The sequence below is a fragment of the Gadus chalcogrammus genome, chromosome 16 (genome assembly GCF_026213295.1).
Source record: "Gadus chalcogrammus isolate NIFS_2021 chromosome 16, NIFS_Gcha_1.0, whole genome shotgun sequence".
Taxonomy (NCBI): Eukaryota; Metazoa; Chordata; class Actinopteri; order Gadiformes; family Gadidae; genus Gadus; species Gadus chalcogrammus.
Genome location: NC_079427.1, coordinates 26,465,451 through 26,492,001, shown reverse-complemented (window position 1 = coordinate 26,492,001; position 26,551 = coordinate 26,465,451). Strand labels below are relative to the sequence as shown.

Here is a 26,551-nt window from a genome sequence, read left to right as displayed (position 1 = left end):
GTGGGAGGGTGTTCCAGAGGTGGGGGCCAGATCGGCTGAATGCCCTGGACCCCATGGTGACCAGGCGGGCGGGTGGTACAGTGAGTTGAGTGGAAGAGGAGGACCGGAGAGTGCGGGTGGGTGTGTTGGTGTGCAGGTGTTCACAAATGTATGGAGGGGCGAGGTTGTGGAGGGCCTTGAAGGTGAGGAGCAGAATCTTGAAATGGATGCGGGTTTTGACCGGGAGCCAGTGAAGCTGATGAAGGACAGGAGTGATGTGATTAATGGAGGGGGTTCTGGTGATGATGGGAGCGGCAGAGTTCTGGACCAGTTGAAGCTTACGGATGGACTTGAGGGGGATACCAAAGAGGAGGGAGTTACAGTAATCGATGCGGGAAGTGACCAGGGTGTGAACAAGGATGGCTGTGCTATGGGGTGTGATGGATGGGCGGAGGCGGTTGATGTTGCGTAGATGGTAATAGGCAGACCTGGGGATATTATTGATGTGTGCTTGGAATGATAGTGTGCTGTCGAGGATGGCACCCAGACTCTTAACCTGAGGGGAGGGGAAAACTGAGGTGTTATCGATAGTGATGGAAAAGCTGTCAGGTTTTGTCTGGGTTGATTTGGTGCCGATGAGGAGAACTTCTGTTTTATTGCTGTTGAGTTTGAGAAAGTTGCAGGTGAACCAGGTTTTTCATTTCAGAGATGCAATCAGTAAGAGTCGGTGATGCCAATGGAGGATAGTCTGTTGAGGAGTGTGGTGTGACAGATGGTATCAAAGGCTGCAATCAGGTCCAGGAGGATGAGGATGGTGAGTAGTCCAGAATCAGCTGCCATAAGGAGGTCGTTGGTGATTTTGATGAGTGCTGTTTCACTGCTATGGAGTGGGCGGAATCCGGACCGGAATTGTTCGTAAAAGTAATTGTCAGATAGGTGAAAATGGAGTTGGGAGGCAACTGTGTTTTCCAGGATTTTGGAGATGAAGGGCAGATTTGATATAGGACGGAAGTTGTTGGAGGGGTCTGCACCAGGTTTTTTCAGAATTGGGGTGATGGCAGCAGTTTTGAAGGATGTAGGGACAGTTCCAGTAGTAAGAGAGGAGTGGATGATTGCAGAAATGAGAGGAATTAGGGAGGGGAGGGAGGCCTTAACCAGATGTGTGGGTAGGGGGTCAAGTTGACAGGTGGATGGCTTGGATTTCCGAATTAGTTCAGTGATTTCTGAGATATCAGGGAGCTGGAAGGAGGAGAATGAGTGTGTGGAAGGGTAAAAGTCAGCTGAGATATTGAGATGAGGGGTTGATCCCAGGTGCAGGTGAATGTTCTTGATTTTATCGATGAAAAAGGACATCATGGAGTTTCAGAGGGAGGTTGTGTACAAGTGAGGGGGGAGAGAATCCTGGGGTTGGGTAATTTTGTTAAGTAGGGAAAACAGTGACTTAGAGTTTCCTTTGCTGGCAGTGATCATATTTGAGTAGTAGTGGGTTTTAGTGCTGGCAATGGACTCCTTATAATGCAAGATGTGGTTCTTGTACATCTCTTTGTGAATACTGAGACCAGTTTTCCTATGAAGACGTTCAAGTTGCCGACCTTTGGCTTTCATTAAACGGAGATCGGGAGTGAACCAAGGGGCAGAGACGGAAAAGGAAACGGATCTGGTTTTTAAGGGAATTAAGGATATTATTGAGTCCATTGTTGTAATGAGAGACCAGATCATCAGGAGTGGATAGATTGTGAATGTCAGGGAGGCAGGAGGAGTGGATTCTTGAAGTGAGAGTGGCAGGGTCAATATTCTTTATTTTACGAAATTAAATAGGGCAGGTTTTTTTTGGGATGGAGAGATTAAATGTTTAAATGTAAATGAGGGAAGAAAATGGTCAGTTATGGGGAGTTCATCAGCTGTGAGATCAAAAGGGGTGACACCAGAGCAGCAGATTAAGTCCAGAATGTGTGCTGGGGAAAGTGGTATGTTGTTGACATCCAACACTCTCTAAACAGGAAATAAAGTCTTTGGTGAGCGGCAGATTGATATTGTCCATGTGAATGTTAAAATCACGCCGTAGAATTATGTTTGGTGAGAGAGAGGATAAATGGGTGAGATAGGCAGCAAAGTCATTTAAAAATTCACTATTCGGGTTAGGGGGGCGGTAGACGGTAGCAATGATGGTTGGAGTGGGACCAGACAACTCGCAGACAACAAGAATAGACAACAATAAGAGTGCATCTCCTTCTCTCCCTCACTCACTCACGCATTCAAACACGTTATGTATTTTTCACTGATCCAAGCACTCCAATACAAAAATGTAAAGTAACTTGTAATTTGAGTAACTTTATAACAAAGTTCTTTTTTACTCTTACTCAAGTAGGTTTTCCAATAGGAATATTTACTTTTACTCAAGTAGATTTTGAAAGAAGTAATTTTACTTTCACTTGAGTATAGATTCTCAGTACTCTACCCACCACTGGGCGTTTGTGTGTGGGGGACCCCCGTTTACATGGCTAGAGGCTAGGTGATCGCTACTGTTGTACTCCCAGTAGAAGCTAAATGCTAACAACAATGCTTCAAAATTATATATAATTTTTTTTTTTCACTCTACACAAACACTGTCTCACATGAAAGCTGAGACAGAGTCCAATGGTGTGAGCCTCATCATTTTGTGATCTAATTTTGATTAACTAGATGTGAAGGAATAAGGTCAAAACATACTTTTCCAAGTTACTACTACCACACACACACACACACACACACACCAAACGTTATCAGAAGAGCTCAGCTGTGCTATTTGACTAAGCTACATTTAAATAATAGACCAAAGAGTACATTATGGAGACGAAATACTGGTATTCTGAACAATAAGAATGTTGTAGAGGAGATGAAGAAAGAAATTAGTGCATGTATAAAGGATAATAAGATTGGTCAGGCGAAATTAACACATTATAGAACAGGGCCCCGTTTCCCGATAACGATGGATCTTCGCTCGTACGATCATTCTCCCGATGGATCTTGCGATCCATCGATAATTTCTTTGGAGCGTTTCCCGAAACTCCTCTTAACGTGAACGCGCATTCGCTGCACTCACGACGTCGTAGGATTGTAACTGTCTACTGACACGGTGCTGAAATGGGCTCCGTAGGAGGGGGAGACGCAGGAATGTCGCAGGAAAATTGTGTTAAAAAGGGTTAAAATATATCCCCATCAAGGACAACAGCAGAGTAGCCTACGAAAAAAATAGACTGCAATTATATGAATGCTAAAGACATTAAAACACAATTGATTAGGCTGAAACCGACATATATCAGTCCTAATCCTGAATGCACTGTTCGTTTCACGGCATTTTCCCCCCTGAAATAATTCCATATGACAAAAAATTAAAAATAGCTTGTGTGACAACTACATTTATCTTAATGGGCTGATTTCTGAAACATGCTTTGCGCAGCAAAGGGAGACGACTTAATCTGATTCCGCATAAGGGTTTCCTTGATTGATAATTTGATTGGCTATAAAAGCCCCTCCGGAAATAGGGTAAGGTATGTATTGATGAGGAATACAACGAAGCCCACCGTCTGGCCCGGTGCATCGTTGAGCGCACGATCGGGAGGTGGAAGTTGCGCTTTAGATGCCTTCACAGGTCAGGCGGAGGGCTCCAGTTTTCGCCGGCCCTCATGCGCCGTGATATGTGTGACGGCTATGTTGCACAAAATTGCAGCTAAGGCTGGGGTGGCATTGCTTGAACCGGAGGACGTTGAGGCCGATGACGACGAGGAAGATCGGTGTGAGGACGGCCTCCCTCATAACTACGCGGCTGGTTTTCATGCGCGTCGAAGAGTGATTGAGACTTTTTTTTAACCCCCTCCACCCTCCCACATGTCACTAAACATTCCCGTCAACGTGACCAATCCCCACCATATCCCAGCCTTTTGCCTGCTCCTTTGCTTGTTTTTTTTATAATTTATTCTATTTCTTTATTTTTATTTTATTTCATTTTGTACATTATTTTATGCTACGTTTTATGAGTAGCCTATGTCAGTCTGCACAAATCCCCCCACTTTCTCTCACACATTTTGAGTGCCCTGCCTGCGCAAACATTTTCTGGACTGTCCCTTTTTATTTTGGCAATTTTAACATCTTTGTTAATAAATTAATTCATAATCTTTATTAATTACCAAACTAAGAACATAAAGGCGCAATGCGTTTTAATAAAACGCATCCAATAGACGGAATGTCCGATGGTGTCGCCACTGAGGCTATAGCTGACGATGCTCTTAGCGTCCTACGAGTACCTACGAGCACCCCTGGAGTATTCGTTAGCTACGAGCGTTTTCAAGACGTTCGTTCCCCACGATGCTTTCGGGAAACGCGGTGAAAACTCTACGATGCCCTTTCGACGCACTTCACGATCCACTTAGGCTAACGACGCTTTCGGGAAACGGGGCCCAGGTCAATAAATAACAGATAAGTGCAGGGCCCAGTTTCCCGATATCGATGGATCCAGTGGTGTAGTCTATTTATTGTAGTGGGTGTACTGTAAAGATTCTCTCCCAGCCTCGTACACACCCGTCCCGCCGGTACGTGTACGTGTGTGGCGCTTATATGGTTTCGCACCACACTCACTAACGCAGGGGTCTACAACCCACTGCATGGATTTAAAAGTGCAACAATTATCAACAATCATGGAAAGCTGAATAGGCTATCAGTTTTAATAACAGTATGAACAAATAGAACACAAAAATGACAAATTGTCCTTTGTGTATCTATAGTAGCAATAGCACCTGCTAAACAAGGTCAAAATCGACTCAAAATAATTGAATGAACTGTTTATTTTTTTATTTTTTTATTGTTTATGTTTATTTATTTATTTATTTATTTTTTCCACAATGTCTTGTTTTTTTTAAACGATTTATGATGACTATATGCTCTGTAAGGTGACCTTGGGTGTCTTGAAAGGCGCCTCTAAATTAAATGTATTATTATTATTATTATTATTATTAAAACCATGGCTAACCAATGCATGAGAAGGAGATGAAAGGAGACTAATGTTCTAAGTCTAAAAGTCATAAATTACTGCACCTTAAAAATGACCATGAATTAGCTATACTCTCATTTGCATAGTAATTAACTTTATGAATTTAAATTGTGTATGCCAACTGCATGTTGGCTGACATTTACCCAACGTTCTTCCCTCCACTCTAACCAAGGATGCCTGTTTTTAAATTCCCTAGCCTGACACCAAGTCCGAAAGGCTGGGCCCCGTTTCCCGAAAGCATCGTGGGGAACGAACGTCTTGAAAACGCTCGTAGCTAACGAGTACTCCAGGGGTGCTCGTAGGACGCTAAGAGCATCGTCAGCTATAGCCTCAGTGGCGACACCATCGGACATTCCGTCTATTGGATGCGTTTTATTCAAACGCATTGCGCCTTTATGTTCTTAGTTTGGTAATTAATAAAGATTATTAATTTATTTATTAATAAAGATGTTAAAATGGCCAAAATAAAACGGGACAGTCCAGAAAATGTTTGCGCAGGCAGGGCACTCAAAATGTGTGAGAGAAAGTGGGGGGATTTGTGCAGACTGACATAGGCTACTCATAAAACGTAGCATAAAATAATGTAAAAAATTAAAATAAAGAAATAAAATAAATTATAAAAAACAAGCAAAGGAGCAGGCAAAAGGCTGGGATATGGTGGGGATTGGTCACGTTGACGGGAATGTTTAGTGACATGTGGGAGGGTGGAGGGGGTTAAAAAAAAGTCTCAATCACTCTTCGACGCGCATGAAAACCAGCCGCGTAGTTATGAGGGAGGCCGTCCTCACACCGATCTTCCTCGTCGTCATCGTCCTCAGCGTCCTCCGGTTCAAGCAATGCCACCCCAGCCTTAGCTGCAATGTTGTGCAACATAGCCGTCACACATATCACGGCGCATGACTTGGCCGGCGAAAACTGGAGCCCTCCGCCTGACTTGTGAAGGCATCTAATATAGCGCAACTTCCACCTCCCGATCGTGCGCTCAACGATGCACCGGGCCAGACGGTGGGCTTCGTTGTATTCCTCATCAATACATACCTTACCCTATTTCCGGAGGGGCTTTTATAGCCAATCAAATTATCAATCAAGGAAACCCTTATGCGGAATCAGATTAAGTCGGCTCTCTTTGCTGCGCAAAGCATGTTTCAGAAATCAGCCCATTAAGATAAATGTAGTTGTCACACAAGCAATTTTTAATTTTTGTCATATGGAATTATTTCAGGGGGGAATCAGGGGTTCTCATCTAAAAGTAAAAAGGAGATATGCAGTGGGATTAAAACATTGTCTTCTTTTGACTTCTTGTTATGTGGTATACACATTAATAGGGTTAGGGTTGGACTGGACACACACACACACACACACACACACACACACACACACACACACACACACACACACACACACACACACACACACACACACACACACACACACACACACACACACACACACACACACACTTTTCTGTTGTGTCTTTGCTAGTCTCCGTAGCTCTGGTAGTGGCATCTGCTGCTGCAGGGTCAACCGAAGCAGCAGCAGTAGATTTTGGGCCAGGTTTAAAATTAACTAAAACACCGAAACAATGTAGTTTGCTTTTCATATTGTAATGTTGAATGTTATTGTAATGTAGCCTGGGATTCTTTAAGTGTTTGTGGTGTGTTTTTTAACGTTGTAACCAGTTCTTTTATAGCCTGGCTCCTCCCGCCTAAGTACTTCTGCTCAATTTGAATTTCCCTTCAGTACTACATCTGGGTTTGCGGTATATTCCTTGGTTTTCTCTGTCCAAATTTTGTGCGTCCAATAAGCGAACAGAGGCTGACAACAATGACAGTAGAGTCAGCTTTGTTGACAGACATCTTCACGCACAGTGTTTGGTTTGTTTACAGCCTGCGTGCAACGTGATTCACGGCCAAACGTTAGCAACTGGTAGTGGCAGATCCAGAATGGCCCTGGGCAGATCCAATAGTTTTAAACTTAAACAGACACCCGCCTTCAAGTGAGTTAACGTTTGTCAATTGAGTGGGTCCAGACTCTGTGCAAATGAAATGAAGTACGAGAGTCTGGTAGGACCAGGGCCTCGTTTCCCGATAACGATGAATCTTCGCTCGTACGATCATTCTCACGATGGATCTTGCGAACCCTCGTGAATTTCTTTTGAGCGTTTCCCGAAACTCCTCTTAACATGGATGCGTGTTCACTGCACTCACGACGTTCGTAGGATTGTAACTGTCTACTGACACAGTGCTGAAATGGGCTCCGTACTTAAGTAGACGCAGGCATGTCGCAGGAAAATGGAGTTAAAATGCGTGGCCATCAAGGCCAACAGCAGAGTAGCCTACGAAAAAAATAGACTGCAATAATTTGAATGCTAAAGATAATAAAACACAATTGATAGGCCTAGGCCGACATATGTATCGGTCCTAATCCTGAATGCACTGCGTGTACATTTTTTCACCCTTCCATATTATAAAAATAAAAAATAGCTTGTGTGACAACTAGGTGCTGCTTTCTAAAACATGCTTTGCGCAGCAAAGAGAGCCGACTTTATCTGATTCCGCATAAGGTTTCATTGATTGGAACGCACTCTCTTGTCTAGAATATTTGTAGACATTAAAAAGGCAACGTTCCATTCATTCATTATCATTCAAGCGCAGAGGCTAGGCATTAACCCACGGCTATTGCTGACCCGATTAGGAGAGCTTGGTCTAGATCCTGCCCATATTGTTCGGCAGGATGATGTAGGCTATAGGTCTTTTTACGCTGCCAAGCCGGTTCGGTCGCAGCTTGGCACGCCCGGCGCTTTCACCTTCTTATTTCAAGTTTCCTGTGTAAAACCATGGGGGTCAACCCCCGGTCGTCATGGCGCGGGCTTTCTTGGTTCAATGGAGAAGGCGCACAGAGTCTAGAACTCTTTAGAATAATTTGCATTATTGCATACTCCCGAATGTTTTAATTTTTTTATGAATGAAGACACCCGCATGCCATAAGGAGTTCACGCGATTAACTATGGTCAGGGATGTTCGTTACTGTCTAGAAACGGTCCAATAAATAGTGAACTTCATCACAGCCTCACCGAAGCGCCTACAGTGCTTAATGTAAACAATCGCAACAAAAAAAATTTGCAGAAATCATCCGACACCCGCTGGTCTCAGCATGATTCATGTCTACAGTAGCCTATGTCTTCTGTCATTGATAAATATGAGGACATTTTATCCACGATGGTTGAATTAAAATCAGAGGGAGACAGCAAGTGCAGATCGAAAGCGATCACCCACACATGAGCAATGGAATCATTTGATTTTATATGCCTTGTGATGACGTGGCGCTTGATCTGTACATTTCGGCTGCGCATGTATTTTTGGAATTTTAAATTACTGCAATAAATGATGTTGATGTTGACTTCTAACATGTCTATCTTTGCTGTTTAAATCTAACAGTAGTCTATGAGTAATACTGTATATCGGCGGTAACCACTGTTTTTGGTTGCGAAATTGTACCAGCTGGGCATTCCGTGGTATTGGATAGGGGCGGCCTTACCTACAGGCGGGTTAGGCGGCCGCCTAGAGCGGCATCTAGAGGGGGAGCGCAAAATAATGCGCCCGGAAAAAAAAAAAAAAAACATTTTTTTTCCCTCCTGGCGCATATTTTTGCGCCCCTTCTATATCTCCAACCAATATTTTGACATTAAAAAAAATAAATCTAACATTAGGGTAAAATGAGCCAAAAATCGAAAACGGAAGGGGAACCTACCTCCTTGGTTTCGTCAGAACATGCTAGTACTATAAGGCGTTTGGTTAGAGTGTTTTCAAGAATCGAGAATCAAGAACGAAATCAAGAAAATGAAGAGGCAAAAGCCATCCGGGGCGCAATTTTTTCCTCTGTGGATTTTATTCTTGAATTAATGTTTGTTCATCGTTGCGATCGTTGTGTTTATGTGAAAGAAATGCAGTTACAGGGCAAAATTGTTTTTCAAGGTTGCAATTCAGTTTTCGTGGGGAATTAACAAACTTTTTTTTTTTTTTTTTTGCGGAGGGGGGGGGGGGGGGGGGAGCGCCAGGAGTGAAGCTCGCCTAGAGCGCCAAATGTGCTGGGGCCGCCCCACATCCGATACACGAAATGTCCGCTGGGCAATAGCAGGCTAACGATGCTCTTAGCATCCTACAAGTACTGATACGTATCCGTGCACATTTTTAAGTCGGTATACGCAAATATTGAAGTGTTCCTAGTGGGTATATGGCGTATACCTGCGTATCACGTAGAATACACCACTGGATGGATCCACGCTCGTACGATCATTCTCACAAAGGATCTTTCAAACCTTGGTAAAAAATGTCTGAGCGTGTCCCACAACTCCTCTTAACATGAACGCGCGTGCACTGCTCTAACGACGTTCGTAGGCTTGTAAATGTCTACTGACACAGTGCTGAAATGGGCTCTGTAGGAGGAGGCGACGCAGAAATGTTGTTGGATGAATGGACGGGTTGCCCCGTCCTGAGGGGTGTTCCATGAACGGAGGTTTAACAAACACTGAGTTAACGCTGAACTCGAGGTTGATTGACCCTGTGCCGACCAACCCAGAGTTTTCGGTTCCACAGCAGCGGTTATGCATTAGTTCAATCAACAATCAACGGGGTTGGTTAACACAGGGTTGTGCGTGTCCATGCCAAACTTAAAAAGACGTGATGTATGGATCATGGAAACCCTGATCGATATGGCGAAACGGGCCGCTTATTTCAATGAAATGGAACTCTATGACGAGGAGAAGGACATTATCACAAGAAAAGGGAACGCTAAAACCTCTGGAACCCGGAGAACCAAAGCCTGGCAGCGGATCGCTGACCGCGTATATGCGTTAGTTACACGTCAAAAGCATGATCCTTAATATTTGAGCCATGAATATATAAATATCCCAGTTAAGCATTCTTAAAGATCCTACCACATAACCCCTTTCTTCTAAAACAATATGTACTCCGATTGCTTCAAAGCAGTCAGAGGATCAAGTATAAAGTATAAAAAAGTATAAAAAACATACAAACTGGTAAGCTTTTCCCACCATCGTAGGCCTATTGGTATAAATTTAAATAAGCCATTTTTTTAAGCCAATCGTGAAAAGGCCGACAGTCGGCAGACTGGATCTGGCCCTCAAATTGTCTTGACCCCGGTGGAGGAGCTGTTAATAAACATAAATTCAGGGCGCCCTGGCATGGAGGGGGTACCTGGAGGTACCTACCACCTCAGAGAGTCATGGGCCATACCCCACACTAAAAGTGACAATTCATCAACTTCACAGATCAAGATGGATCAGTGCTTGTAATGAAGCCGCCGGCTACGATCGAACATTCTCCAGTGGATGCAAGTCCGTTGGGACTATTTTATACTTTGTGTTGTAAGTGCCTCTCGGCATAGTACTCAGACAATATTGCTCTTTGTATGATAGGAGGCCGATACAAATCTTGGATGGGTCATCTGAAACGACTGTGATGTGCTCAGCATCTCCAGCATTATAGCCTAGATAAAACTACCATTTGAAAAAAACGGAGGGCTACGCAAATAGTCTGGAGTGAACTGAGGCCAGGTCCTCGATTGGTAGTGTTGGCTATGTAAGGCTATTTAAATATATTAAAGATTTGCGCGAGAATCTATATCTCTCCACTCCAGCAAAAAGTCATTTGATATGCCAAGATGTCGAGCCGTGGTCTTATCAATCGCTCCCGGTGGATTGCACGTATAATTTGCGCTCTGATATCAGCAGTTCTCTCATCAAAAGGGCATGCCATTGTGAACACATGAAATCTGCGGTGAACGCCGGTTGAAATACCCAAAACCGGGTTATGTTTCAAACTTAACCTGCGTAAAACCTGGTCCGACCAGGTTTGATTCAGAGCATATGTTGCTATAGCAACTAACATACCGTGATCCTTTTGGAACGGAAAACCTAGGGTTACAGCAAACCCTGGGTTAACTTACCCGGTTATGTGATAAAACCGGCTTTGTGGAACACCCCACTGGTGATGGCTTTTCCCCCTGGCACGCTATTGGCTGGTTTAACACAATGACGACAGGGAAGCGACTGCAAGCAGCCAATTGCGTACAGAGTTATTCTAACTGGGCCCATTGATCACGCCTCTTGTGCTGCAGATTTTTTTTTTTTTATAGATCCTTTAGATCCTGTCCACATTGTTGGGCAGGGGTAGGACGGTGCGGGCAATGTAAGCGGGAAAGCGAGCAGCGGTGGGGAACGCATCGCACAGTTTCCCGTAGCAGCCTACGTTCACTGCAGACACTACGCTCTCAACTTGGCGATTGTGCACTCCACTAAGGTCAGGGATGTTCATAACTGTCTAGATAGGAAATACTGAAGAAGAAATATTGAACTTCATCACAGCCTCACCAAAGTGCTTTATGGCAAACAATCGCAACAAAAAACGCCTGCAAAAATTCTCCAACACCTGCTGGTCTCAGCATTATTCATGTACAGTATGTCTTCTGTCATTGATCAAAATGAGGACATTTTATCCACGATGCTTGCATTAAAATCAAAGGGAGGAAGCAAGTGCAGCTCGAAAGCGACCTCCCACACAAGAGCAATGCAATCATTAGATTTTATTGTATGCCCTTGTGACAGGGTTGCCTTGTGACGTGACGTTTAAATCGGCACATTTTGGCTGTGCGTATATATTTTTGGAATTTCAAATTGCTGCAATAAATTATGTTGTTCTCGACTTCTAAAATGACTCTGTCTTTGCTGTTTATATCTAACAGTAGTCTATGAGTAATATATCGCCGGTAACCACTGTTTTTGGGGTATTGCGAAATTGTGCCAGCCGGACAATCCGTGGAATTGGATGTGTTTTAATAAAACACATCCAATATCACGGAATGTCCAGCTGGTGACTCCACTGAGGCTATAGTAACGATGCTATTAGCACCCCATGAGTACCCCTGGAGCCCTCGTTATCGACGTGTGTTCTCACGACGTTCGTTACGCAACGATGCTTTCAGGATACGGTCTGAAAACTGTACGATGCTCGTACGAGGAACTTTACGAACTAACAATGCTTTTCAGGAAACTGGGCCCAGGTCTGGCTGGTTTCGACGCTGAAAAAGGCTTTTGACCGGGTTGGCTGGCCTTTTCTGTACAGGGTGCTTGAGATGCCAGGCTTCAATGCTAATTTTTACATTTGCATATAATCCCTTTATAATAATCAGCCAGAATTAAGATCAATGGCCATTTGATTTACAGCTTAAAAGGTTGCATCAGCGATCTGGGCCGAAACATAAATGATCACATTCATCTGATCTTTCCTCACGATCAGACAGCTGCGCGCCCCATAAGCAGGCCGTCAAAAAATGCGTCTCTGTAAGCAGCCTATGCTCCGAGATCATAAACAAAAACAAATGGTACTACCAACCACTCAAAACCAAAATAAATAGTATTCCAATCAATCACCAACAAGGGGTGGGTGTTTTGGGATTTTGCGCTGCGTTCATGATAGTTTTTACTGGATGCACGAAACATGGAAGGGAGGGGCGAGCTGGCTCTGTTTGTTTGGGATCTCGCTTCAAACAGTTTGCTGATACAACCTTTAAAAATGTTTAAAGGGACCCGCTGGGGATGCTGCTTGAGCTCCAACAGTGGCGGTTCTACATGGAGGCCTACGGGGGGCCCATGCCTCTGTAGAAATGTCCCTGCCCCCCCCCCCCCCTGTGCTGACTAAATAAAAAAATATGAAATTATTATGATTTTACATGCAAGGCCCAAAAGCGGAACTAATCCACCTTAGATCCCAGTGTTTCCCCACCGGCCCCTCCTTCTCCTCACCCGCTCATCAGACAAATTCTCCTCACCTGTTGCGCTCAGCTTCTTCTGATCACTAATCAACCCAACATATAGACTCTCCTCTCAGTTCACTCAGTGCCGGATTGTCCTATGTACTAGTCTCCAGCGTTTTCCGGTCTGATTCCCCGGTATCGACCATGCCTGTCCCCGAGCTGCCTGCTCTGTCTCTGTCCCGTTGATCGACCCTGCCTTCCGCCCCCGACAACAGATTATCGACCCTGCCTGTCCCCGACCTGCCTGCCCTGTCTCTGTCCCAGTGATTGACCCTGCCTTCCGCCCCTGACAACGAATTCTGCCTGCGCCCTGCCTGTCTTCTGTCTGCTCGGTTCCATCACCTGTCGGTAGTGATGGCAGTGTGACACTGAAGCTTCGATACGTGCTTCAAACCAACTCCCAAGAAGCACTGCTTCGAAGCTTGCTTCAGAGCAAAAAAAAACACGTGACATGTGACGTCCGAAGCAGCAACTGGTTCGTTGCCTGAATGAATCACATGACTGGTCCGCGGCTCGGTGGAGAAGCTTTGAGCAAAAAAAAAGAAACCGACTCAATCCATAACCCTGCGTTCACACCAAAAGATGCAAAAAGTTGACGCGCGTCGTGATCCCATTCAAAGTGAATGTAGAGACGCGTTGCTGCTTTGCTGCCGCAGCATTTGCTGCCGAGAAAACGGGCAGCAAAACTTGATTTGCGGCGCGTCAAAATCTGATTTGCGGCGCGGCATGCCCGTGCCCGCTGTCGGGCACGGGCGAAGGGCGCGTTCACGTATTTTGCGGCGCGTCAAATGCTGCTCGAGTTGAAATATTTCAACTTTTGACGCGCCGCAAACCTTTGACGTGCCGCAAAACTTGATTTGACGCGCCGCAAAACTCAGGCGTCAACGCGTTCGGGCAGCAAATGCATCTTTTGGTGTGAACGCAGGGTAAGGCAGCCTACCTCAATACAAATCTTTGAGTGTCTAACCCCATCCCACATAATCACCCCCTAGAGTTACTCAAGCACACCTAACCAACCTTGTCCGAAGCCAGCTGGTCACCGCCTAATTATTTAGGCGGTAATGAAAAAAAAAAACACAATCGATGCTATAATCGTTTACGGGAGTTGTGCATAGTACGGTATGTATGTAATAGATCAACGTAAGGTATCGATTAGAGTAGTCTAGGGGATAACACACTGACTGTGGAGTGGAGGACCCGGGTTCAAATCCCATTCCTGGGGGGAAAGTTTTTATATGCTGTTTCAATTATATCCTAGCCTACATCAGTTAGCCTATCTGGACAGAAGGCTAGGTATATCCCTTTAAGAACAATTTAGACATCTGTATTTAGATCAATCTTTATTCGTGAAAAGATCATGCTATTAAGTATTTGGGTTTGTGTGTTTGTGCGTCAAATCGTTTTCAAAGCAGGGATACGTTGAATCCACTGCAGCCTCGAACTTCGCCAGCAGAGGTCACTGTCACTGAAGCTTCGAGTAATGAACCCATTTTCGAAACATTGGCTCAACTGGTTCGATGCTTCATAAAAGCTTCATTTGCCCATCACTACCTGTCGGCTCCCACGGCATGTCCTCCAAGGACACTCCGTGTCTACCCACAAAGCAAGTTTACCCCACTGTGATATCTTCGAACTATCCATGAGGAATGTGTTAAATAAAAGTCAATACCGATTGTCTGCCTGCCTACGTGTGCTACATTTGGGTCCTCTCCCGACCCGTTACAGCAACGTTGTACACTGTTAAAATAGAGCGGCGCAACCAAACATTGGTGCTGCTGCTCAGTGAATGAGAGCTCAGCAACTACTCTTGGAGAAAGGAGCTACAATTTCTAAGCAGTAAGCAAAACTATGTCATCTCGTAAGTGACTTGTTCTTGCAAATGACTGTTACTGTACTTCCTCGCATTGATAATGAAATTAAGTATGTAAATGTCTGGTCTCGGTATATTTAGAAATGTAATCATATCTAAGCAAACTCATCGAAGCAGAAACGAGTATCCAAATGTCAGTATCCTTGATAGGTTTAGGCTACACAATTTTGTGATGTGAACCTCGTAACTTAATCTGTTTTGGCATTTGCATTGCGATGACAAATACACATGAGCAAAGTTGTATGTTAAGTAGGGAGGGATGGTTAGGCAACGAAATGTAATGCATGCCCCTATGTTTTTTTCATCATCATGAAACGAGGAAGGGACATTGCATCCTTTTTTGCCCCGGTAAACAAAAAAGGGAGAGAAACAGTAATGAGAGAAACAAGTCAAGGTATTGAGAGAGCTGAGAAGCAGGAAGGGGGAGAGCCAGAGGAGTCAGGGGAGGTGTGGGATAGGGCAGGTGATGAAAGTGAGGGCTCTGACACAGAGAGGAAAATTCCGGAGTGAGGAGCAAGAACACACACAGAGACAGCGAGAGAAACAGCCAGAGGGACAGCAAGTGGATTGCGTTGAATTAATTTTATGCCGAAGTTGTTGTACTTATTTTATCGCTAGTGTCCCTGATTCCCAATTTACAGCTTGGGATAAACTGATATCTTGGTTTATTTGGGCTGAATAAAGGATTCAAGACACTCCAATTAGGGAATGAGGTTGTCAAATATAATACATAAACTTCCTGGAGACAGTAAACTTTTAATTTGGCCTTCTAAAACTTTCCATTTTGGATCTGGAGAAACTGATTTATTTTAGTTTAACTTGGAAAACAAGGATATTTTGAAGTTCTTACAATTGAGAATTTGACACAGAATTTATGACACAGAAATTAAAAAAGGAATAACCGTAGATGGTAATGAAGAAATTGGAGTGCTGACAGGTTAATATAAACAAACACCCTCAAATTGTTTCTAAACTGTACAGGGGGTACAAAAAAGAAATGAGAGAAGTACACTATACGTAAAAACAAAGTAGGAATTAGAATTGAACACTGTACTATCAGTGAGTGATTGGCATACTGAAAACCCAAAGCACTTCGACTAGCTCCAACAGATGGAGGGAATTGGGGTGGGAAAAGGTATCCGTTTTTTCATTACACCTGAACAATAAACAATTGGATAGACAGCAGCACTGTTGGAGACAATGTGGATACTTAAACAGCAATTACTCACATATATTCTGGACAGGTGTAAAAGTTCAAACATTTTGGATTAGTGTTATTCAGATTCTGGAGGAGTTATTAAAGATATAAGATTCCCAGTGAACCCCAGATATGCACCTTGGTTTGAACCTGGGCTGTATAATTGGAAAATAAGACAACTCTTTTTAAAATCTTTATAATTGCAGGTAAAAAGGCCATCACAAGGATCTGGTTGAAACTTGACCCTCCTGGACCGGGTCATCGGACGGACATTGTAGTATAAATCAGAGGTGGGGGTAAGTCACTCATGTGCAAGTCACAAGCAAGTCTCAAGTCATAACCTTCAAGTCTCAAGCAAGTCCCAAGTCACTGTGGTGAGAATCAAGCAAGTCACAAGTCAAGTCATTGCTCAGGTCAAGCAAGTCACAAGTCAAGTCATTGCTCAGGTCAAGCAAGTCACAAGTCAAGTCATACAAAAATCTGATGATCTAACCCAGTTTCCACATTTAAAAATCGGTAAAGAGAGTGGTTCATAAGTTGAGTTTTATTTCAACATTAACAATAACAATGTCTTAACATTAACAATAACTCAAAATATTCAAAACATTCCAAAACCATTATGTGAATAGTTTGAAAATGTTTTTATGATCATTATCTCCAACCTATGAACAGAATCAAATAGAACCTCTAGGTGGCTGTATACGAGAACAGTTCAAGTCAATCACTCAATCTCCCTACATGTTGTAGAATATTATTTGCAACACATGGCATCAGACATGAAAAAAAAAGAATATTTCAAAAGTGATATCACATACACATACTGTAGGAAGGGGAAATAGCCTGAAAGCTGGTAGCAATCTTGCTGCCTCACAACATACATCGACTTACAATGCATTGTATTTGCAAAAAAAAATATTTGACAGTACTTTGTCACTGAGTTGTGAATGATGGGGTCACATTATCACCCCACCATGGCTGAACACATGTTCAACAGGTGCACTTGGTGCAGGAATTGCCATAACTCTTACCTCCACCTTGAACAAAGAGGGGAGGGTGCGCCTGTTCATGGCCCAAAACTGAAGGCAGCTCTGTCCATCACAAATGTCCAGGTAGTAGTTCAACTGAATTTGGGGACTGGAACTTGAACCCTCTTAATTTTTTTGCGGTATGCTGAGAACAGCCCAGGCTGACGCTCTGGCTCTGACGGTGTAATTCTACTTGAAAATGACTTGAAATCCTTATCATAACCCACTTACAGCCACTGAGTTAGAAGTAGCCTACTGACGGGCAGGGCTCGAAAAACTCCAGCCAATGATTTTCAGAACCACGAGTGGCATTGGACAGTTAGTACGTCAATCAAACGGTCGTACTGCACTCCCCCGCGAGTGACCCCTTCGTGCACGTGCACGTACTCAAAGTTGACTGACCTTTAAAATAAAAGGATGATTCAAAGTATATTTTTCACTATGGCAAATATTTTTGAAAACTCCCTCAAATGACCTAACCCATCATTTAAATATATAAAATAACATGTAGAAATATAAATAGTGATCATGCAAATTGCGAGATGACTATTTTGAATTATCATTTAAAAAAATAAAAAGTTTATTTACCTTTTGGACAGAGCAAGATGTTGTGTGTCTTAGTCTGCTCCGTTCCCTCAGCCTAAAAAAAATAATGATACAAGAAAACATTTCATATATATGTATTATATATAGGCTACAGACACACACTCAAAATGATTGTCAGATTACAAAACCATTTGGGTGGTGTAATCATCACCTTCACGATGAGAGAACGCGTGACCACGTCGATGCGGCCTCTCTCGGGTACGTTCACAATCTCGTTGTCACACGAGGTGTGGGAACTCACTGCCTCTGCAATCATGGTCACATTCACAGGCCCTACAGATACAAGGATACATCACGGCTTTAGCACAATAAAAACACATGGTTCAATGGTCTACTATGTCTATGATTTATTGTGAAATGTCTTCAGTCTACTGGAGTACTGGGTTTTTAACCCTCACCAAGGGCTGTTGGGGTCAGTTTCCAACTGTGAGTCCTGCGGCCCTTGGCACATAGACAGGAGGCTTGCTGGGCACCGGCGAGTGGTGTGAGAGTGTAGTCTGAAGAGATTAAGGGGCTCATGCTCACCTGCCAGAACACACACCCTCTGTTATTGAAAGCATGGGGTCTTAACAAACAAGCCACATCCTTTAGGATGTGGCTTGTTTGTTAAGACCCCAGGTCATTGTCTTTGTCGAGATGTAAATCAATCATTAGGATTTTTGTTTAACTCACCTCCTGTGTAGACACTTGCAAAAATTGATCAGTTGATATCCATTATATCCTAAACAAGTATTTAAAAGCTCCCATAGCTGTATCTTTGTTTTGTCCGTCTGTGTGAGCATGGGCAGTGGCATGTAAACACAGAATCATAACTTGTAGATTTGTTTATGGGCACCATTGGAGAAAGTTACCTAGCCAGGGCAGTCCGTTTGCGCTTGCCTGGGTTGGACACGACAAAGATACAGCTATGGGAGTTGCTTAACAATCGTTTGGTATATGATTGATGCTAATTGATGGCCAACTGCCTTTTTTTAGAATGCTTCTAGAGGAGGTGAGTTGAACAAAAATCATGGAGGATTAATAGCTTGGCAAAGACTATGTCAACAATGAACCTGGGGTCTTACCAAACCAGCCAAACCCTTTAAGCAAATTTGGTTTAGTTTAATAGAGCTGAAAGTAAAAAAAAATGAAACCCACAACAATATGATTTTAGCTGATGAATCTAAATCGACATGTTATCATGTCTACATGTAAATGTTCACATTACAGTACAATTAATGACATATCAGGGGGTATTCTATGAAAGTAAGGAATGTTGTTGCTGTACCATTATACAGCTGCTTTGGTAGTTGAAGACGGTCGCCTTCAGCTCCAGGTTCTCCCCTCGGATGATGGAGTAGGGGAGGCTGAGATCCAGGAAGAAGGGCTGGAAGACGACCAGCTCTTTGGGCGAGGCCAGGCCAAAACCCTGCTCTGACAGGCAGAAAGCCTCAGTCTCCCAGGTGGTGATGGTGTCCGGGACGGTTACGTGCACCTCCTCCAGACCTGACTTTCTAGAGAGAGAGAGAGAGAGCGAGATAGAGAATTTGTGTCACATCGACATAACAAACCACGCTCTCCCTCAGTTTCTAAGCTATCACCTTTATAACTCGGAAATCCAAGTAAGTAGAATTCTGAAAGTAAAAAAATTGCTCACCCCACTTCCACTATGTCCCACAACCATGTTTCAGGGAAGAAGGTGCGGACAGTCTCTATGATTTGAGGTTGAGGGTGAGAACCTCCATGAGCATCCATTCTGTTCATCGCAACTGCCATTGGGTAACTGTTCAACCTATAAGTTACTAATCAAAGTAAAAAGGTTTAATGTTAACTGAGCCCCGAATTTGATTTGATTGAAATTTATTTCGAACATGTAAAAGAAAACAAAATATATATCATACACAAATTACTGATGTTAAACAAAATAGAAAGCATAATTAGATACATAAATGATAAATACTTGATAATTGTGACATGTTCGAAAAGGAGTGGGAAGAAGTTTACACTTATTTAATCCCACCCCTTTTCTGTAACTCATTGAAATTAAGATTCCTTAGTCATTATAATAGTAATTATTAACATTTTCATTTATTATTAATAAATATATGTATATATATTATATATATTATTTTTTAAGGTATCCAAACATATAATTTCTAAAAATAAAATGTATAACTTATATGTTCATATCAGATATATACTATAATTTCTTACACATGTCAAAAAAATGAATAAATAAATAAACAAAATAAACAAAAAACATTCATGAAAATATATAGATATTATCTCACTATTGATATATTTTAGTATCAAAACTATAATTTAAATTCAGATTTTTTTTTAAAAATAAATACAAAAAAAAGAATAAATAACAAACTAAATAAATAAACAATTAACCCCCAATGAAAATCAAACACCTTCATCCTTGTACCCTGTGAGAATCATTTCCTTTAACCTTGTTTTGAATAGTTTTATGTTAGGACATTGTTTGAGCTCTTCCTTTATTCCACAATTTTACTCCACGGACAGAAATACAAAAACCTTTTCTGGTTGTACGCACCTTTTTCATTTTAAAATTAAACAATCCCCGTAAAAAATAATTCCCTTCTCTTTGTGTGAATTTCTTTTGAATATTTGCCGGTAGTTTGTTATTTTTTGCTTTAAACATTAATTGTGCTGTTTGAAATTCAACCAGATCTGTTAATTTGAGTATTTGACTGCATGAATAATGAGTTTGTATGATCCTATACCCAGCATTGAAAATGGTCCGTATAGCTCTTTTCTGCAGAATAAAAAGTGAGTGTAATGTACTTTTGTAATCATTGCCCCAAACCTCTGCACAGTAACTTAAATAAGGTGAAACCAGTGAACAATAGAGGATGTGTAATGATTTATGATCCAGAACCTGTTTAGCTTTATATAATACTGCAATGCTTCTTGACAACTTGGAGTGAATATGTTTTATGTGAGATTTCCAGTTTAGTTTCTCATCAATTGTTACACCAAGGAATTTTATTTGACTAACTCGTTCAATGTCTACGCCATCAATCTGTATCTTTATTTGTTCGTTTGTTCTGCAGTATCCTAATAACTTAAATTTTGTTTTGCTCAAGTTTAACGATAATTTATTAATATCGAACCATAATTTGAATTTGCTAATTTCAAAAAGGGAAGTCTGGGGCCCCCTGCTTGAGCTGCTCCCCCCGCGACCCGACCCCGGATAAGCGGATGACGATGAGGAGGATGAGGAGGAATTTCAAAATTTAACGCCTCTACTAATTGATATAAATCATCACCTGAAAAAATATATTTGTATCGTCAGCAAACAGAACAAGTTTCAACACATTCGATACATTACATATATCATTTATGTAAAGCAGTGGTTTTCAAACTGTGGGGCGCGCCAGAGTTCTTCAGGGGGGGCGCGACGTGAGAAAAGAATAAACCCGGAAAAAAACCTGAAAGTCGATGTTTCAAATCATCAGTCGTACTTCAACTGTAGAAGTAACATAACTAAATAAATTGTCAACCGTTTATCTTCGTGCAAACCATTTAACAAATCTACACACTTGTATCTTCAATAATATCTGAACAGAATTTCGATATCATTTAAAATCTCTTCAGAATCACAGTTTTAGTTTCATACCGCTTTGTTTTCAACTGTTTTCATTGAAGACGTCAGCCCATTCTGATACACCTACTTCTAGACATCGTAACTCATTCATTTTTCAACCGTTTACCATCGTTCAAACCATTAAACAAATCTACACACTTGTATCTTCAATAGTATCAAACGGAATTTTGATAGCATTTATACTTTTTTCAGAATCACAGTTTTAGTTTCAAACCGGCATCGTTTTCAGTTGCTTATAATAATTTAGGTCACCATAGCAACGCCGGTAAACAAACCCCGCCGAATAGTCGAATCTCTGGACTGAAAAGGCAGATCTGATTCGACCCTGAATGAATCTGTGTAAACTGGCAGTTTACACAGATTAAGATGTTCAAATGTATTTAAAAAAGGTTAAGCTAAAACATGCTTAGATAAAGTTGTTAAATTGTGTTAAGAAATGTGTTTAAAAACGCACAAAGATGTTGTAATGTTTCAGAAATATGTTTAAAATATTCTGACGTTTTGCTGAAAAAATATGTTTCAAATGTTTCAAAAATATGTTTCAAATGTTTTAAAATTATGATCAGAGATGTTTAAAATGTGTAAAATAATTAAGATAGCTTTCAAAACACAGGTATTTAGAACATTTTTTTGGGGGGGGGGGGGGGCTCAGCTGAAATTTCTTCTCTGAGGGGGGGCTCACTCTCTCACACTTTGAAAACCCCTGATGTAAAGAATAAACCATTTTGGGCCCAACATTGACCCCTGGGGGCCACCACAAGCAATGTCCAAACACACAGAGGAACAATCACCAAGTGTCATAAATGGTTGCCTGTCACTCAAATAACTCCTCACCCAGTTGCCCACTATACCCCTGATGCCGTAACGCTCCAGTTTTTCTATTAATATGTCATGATTTATTGTGTCAAATGCTTTTTTTAGATATAGGAATATCCCTATTGATTGTTGTTTTTGGTCTATAGAATTAGTGATTTCTTCAATTGAATCTAATAAAGCCATTGATGTAGATCTATTTGCTCTGAATCCGTATTGATTATCAGTGAGCAGTTTGTGTTTATCTATGAAATTGTCCAGTCGATTATTGAATAGTTTTTCAAGAATTTGAGAATTGTGGCAATAACGAGACCGGTCTGTAATTTGTGAAGTGGTGTTTGTTCCCAGATTTGTACAAAGGTATGACTTTTGCTATTTTCATTTTGTTTGGAAATGTACCAGTTTGGAATGAAAGGTTACAGATGTATGTGAATGGTTTTGTTATTCCATCAATTACCTTTTTTACCACAGTCATATCTATCTCATCACAATCATTTGATTTTTTACCCATACAATTCAAACGATATCAACAATTTCCCTTTCGTCCACTGCTGTGAGAAACATAGAGAACTCATTTCTGCTAATTCATTTTTCCATATTTTGCTCAGATGACCCTTGATCAGGAATTTTTTCTGCAAGGTCCAAAACAATATTCACACAAAGGTTATTAAAGCAGTTGGCCACAACATCCATATTGTACTCCTCCTTATCATCAACCAAAAAATACTTAAGATAATTTCTGAGTCCAGAACCATTTTTTATAACACTGTTCAGTATGTTCCATATTAATTCCTTAATATTGTTCCTTAATATAGTATTTTTTATTAGTTCTTATGATTTTAGTTAACTTATTTTTATATGTTTTATATCTGTTCTCAGCATCTTCAGTTTTCAGCCTTATAAAATTCTGGTACAGTGTATTTTTCTTTTTACAGGCATTTTGTAGGCCCCTCGTGATCCATGGACATTCAGAGTATTTAATTTTTGTGTATTTTCTTATTGGACAGTTTTTATTGTATAATGTTTTGAATATCCTGAGAAATTCTTCATATGCATTGTTAATAGGGATGCACCGAAATGAAAATTCTTGGCCGAAACTGAATATACTGAAACAGTTGGCCGAAAGCCGAAACCGAATACCGAATGTGGCTTTTGCTGTTTTTCATTCATTTTGCTTTAAATGTTTCACCATTGCATAAATCAAACAATTACATGTCCTTTATAAACTTTTGTGTGTTGCTTTTCAATAAAAAAAATCAATTACAAATTTGATACAAAATATTAATTTGATACTGAACGTTTTCTAACATTCCAGCAGACCTTATAGCAATAATTTAAGAACAATGTACCTTTAAATAAATGAGTAAAACATTTTTATTTATTTTTTATAAAAAATTAAAATATTCAGTGTATTATTTTCGGCTTTTTTACTCCTTCGGCCGAAATCGAACATTATGTTTTGGGCCAATTTCGGCCGAACATTTTCGGTGGCCGAATATTCGATGCATCCCTAACTGTTAATATCTATTTTCTCATACATTTCATTCCAGTTCTGTGCCTGCAGTTCATTTTTAAAAGCAATCATCGATTCTTCAGATCTAACTCGTCTGTATTCTTTATTTTTGACTGGCTTATTGATCTTATAGTTCCTGTCATAAACTGTAAAAACTGGTAGATCGTCGCTTATATCATTTATCAATAGTCCGCTTGGTGTATTGTTTTCAATGTCATTAGTGAATATATTGTCTATGAGAGTGGCACAATGTGATGTGACACTCTGAACAGTACTTGAAGAGGGTACTGCTCAGAGTGTGGGTTAACCCTGATAAATTATAGGTATCTGATTATTGGACATAAACATACTTCCCCAGACAATAAAAAAAAGTCTCACCCATGCGTTGATGGTAGTAGTTTACACCATTGTACGTGACACAGGAAGGTGATTTGAGAACCAAATTTGTCAACATCTTCAGCCCCACTCCCTAGATGAACAAATAATGTATACAAATTATCAGAATTTTTTCCACATTTTGGTTGCATGCTTAATTCCAATGTATGTCAATGAACAAGTACCTCAAATACTGAATACGCGTTGCTGTCATCATGGACTGGGTATGGCAGGATAGATCTTTTGGATCTCACCCTCAAACAAGCCTCAGGATCATTGACTTCATATGGATACATGCTTGCTCTCTGGACTGGCAACAAGTTAAAAATCTGCAAAGGGTTCAAATAAAATGCAAAAAGCAGTTTGTTTTCCCGACTGGGCCTTCATTCATTCAAGGTTCCACAATATATATTAGTAGCCAGGGAAACACATTTGGGGGTAAAGTTCTGAGCAGCCAGGGCCAAACGGGAAGGAGGTGCAACAAATAACCCTCCCCTATGGAGAAAAGAACTGCAGAAACTTGATATTGCAGTCATGTAAATTAGTTTGTATAACTCTTAATCACAGTACAATCTCAGAAGAGACTTCCTGGGCCACATTATATTACAAACCCTAACCATAAGTCATCTAAATGGCAAAAGTATTTTCAGGAAAGAAAATAGGTTAGCATGAAAATGAACCTGTTTAAGTTTATCATAAGCTGGTAGCCATGGTTTATATATATATATATATCATCATCGTCATCCGCTTATCCGGGGTCGGGTCGCGGGGGGAGCAGCTCAAGCAGGGGGCCCCAGACTTCCCTTTCCCGGGCCACATTGACCAGCTCTGACAGGGGGGGTCCCGAGGCGTTCCCAGGCCAGTGTTGAGATATAATCTCTCCACCTAGTCCTGGGTCTTCCCCGAGGTCTCCTCCCCACTGGACGTGCCTGAAACACCTCCCAAGGAAGGCGCCCAGTGGGCAGATGCCCGAACCACCTCAGCTGACTCCTTTCTAAGTAAAGGAGCAGCGGCTCTAATCCGAGTTCCTCACGGATGGCTGAGCTTCTCACCCTATCCCTAAGGGAGACGTCAGCCACCCTTCTGAGAAAACTCATCTCGGCCGCTTGTACCCGCGATCTCGTCCTTTCGGTCATCACCCAGCCCTCATGACCATAGGTGAGGATTGGAACGAATATCGACCGGTAGATCGAGAGCTTTGCCTTGCGGCTCAGCTCTCTTTTCGTTACAACGGTGCGGTAAAGCGAACGCAATACCGCCCCCGCTGCTCCGATTCTCCGGCCAATCTCACGCTCCATAGCACCCTCACTCGCGAACAAGACCCCGAGGTACTTGAACTCCTTCACTTGGGCTAAGGACTCATTTCCTACCCGGAGTATGCAATCCATCGGTTTCCTGCTAAGAGTCATGGCCTCAGATTTAGCGGTGCTGATCCTCATCCCAGCCGCTTCACACTCGGCCGCCAGCCGATCCAGTGAGTGCTGAAGGTCACAGGCCGATGATCCAATGAGGACCACATCATCTGCAAAAAGAAGTGACGAGATCCTCAGACCACCGAACTGCAACCCCTCCCCACCACGACTACGCCTCGATATCCTGTCCATGTATATCACAAACAGGATTGGTGACAAGGCGCAGCCCTGGCGGAGACCAGCACCCACTGAGAACGAAACTGACTGGCTGCCGAGGACGCGAACACAGCTCTCGCTTTGGGAGTACAGAGATTGGATGGCCCTGAGGATAGACCCCCTTACCCCATACTCCCGCAGCACCTCCCACAGTTTCTCCCGGGGGACCCGGTCATACGCCTTCTCCAGATCAACAAAAACACATGTAGACCGGATGGGCATACTCCCAGGCCCCCTCCAGGATCCTTGCGAGAGTGAAGAGCTGGTCCGTAGTTCCACGTCCGGGGCGAAAACCGCATTGCTCCTCTTCAATCTGAGGTTCGACGATCGGCCGAACCCTCCTTTCCAGCACCTTGGAGTAGACTTTACCAGGGAGGCTGAGAAGTGTGATACCCCGGTAATTGGCACACACTCTCTGTTCCCCCTTTTTGAACAGGGGAACCACCACCCCGGTTTGCCACTCCTTTGGCACTGTACCCGACTCCCACGCGATGTTGAATAGGCGTGTCAACCATGACAGCCCCTCAACACCCAGAGCCTTTAGCATTTCTGGCTGGATCTCATCAATCCCTGGGGCTTTGCCACTGCGGAGATGTTTGACTACCTCAGTGACCTCCACCAGGGAAATTGACGACGAAACACCATCAACCTCGAGCTCTGCCTCCAACATAGAGGGCGTGTTATTCGGATTCAGGAGTTCCTCAAAGTGTTCCTTCCAACGTCCGACGACCTCCTTCCAACAGAGTCCCATCCTTACTGTACACAGCTTGGATGGTTCCCCGTTTCCCCCTCCTGAGGTGCCGGATAGTCTTCCAGAAACACTTTGGTGCCGACCGAAAGTCCTTCTCCATGGCCTCTCCGAACTTCTCCCACACCCGCTGCTTAGCCTCCGACACGGCAGCAGCTGCAGCCCTTCGGGCCTGTCGGTACCCTGCAACCGAGTCAGGAGTCCTCCAGGATATCATATCCCGGAAGGCCTCCTTCTTCAATCGGACGGCTTCCCTGACCACCGGTGTCCACCACGGTGTCCGAGGGTTACCGCCCCTTGAGGAGCCTAAGACCCTGAGGCCAC

General features: G+C 42.5%; 2 protein-coding genes across 2 annotated transcripts in view; both read right to left on the bottom strand.

Moving 5' to 3' along the window:
- Positions 1-21,712, bottom strand: part of ube2g2 (ubiquitin-conjugating enzyme E2G 2 (UBC7 homolog, yeast)) — a 283,623-nt gene extending 261,911 nt beyond the window's left edge. Inside the window, exon 1 of the mRNA XM_056610642.1 lies at positions 21,709-21,712. Within this exon, the coding sequence (XP_056466617.1) occupies positions 21,709-21,710 (2 nt within the window). The 5' untranslated portion in view covers positions 21,711-21,712. The remainder of the gene's footprint in view (positions 1-21,708) is intronic.
- Positions 1-26,551, bottom strand: part of LOC130405510 (alpha-2-macroglobulin-like) — a 62,112-nt gene that overhangs the window by 19,278 nt on the left and 16,283 nt on the right. The window contains exons 2-9 of the mRNA XM_056610628.1: positions 25,222-25,373; positions 24,037-24,180; positions 23,855-23,945; positions 19,174-19,318; positions 18,805-19,030; positions 17,936-18,062; positions 17,689-17,810; positions 17,520-17,571 (exon numbers count right to left, since the gene is read on the bottom strand). Of these exons, the coding sequence (XP_056466603.1) occupies positions 17,520-17,571; positions 17,689-17,810; positions 17,936-18,062; positions 18,805-19,030; positions 19,174-19,318; positions 23,855-23,945; positions 24,037-24,180; positions 25,222-25,373 (1,059 nt within the window). The remainder of the gene's footprint in view (positions 1-17,519; positions 17,572-17,688; positions 17,811-17,935; positions 18,063-18,804; positions 19,031-19,173; positions 19,319-23,854; positions 23,946-24,036; positions 24,181-25,221; positions 25,374-26,551) is intronic.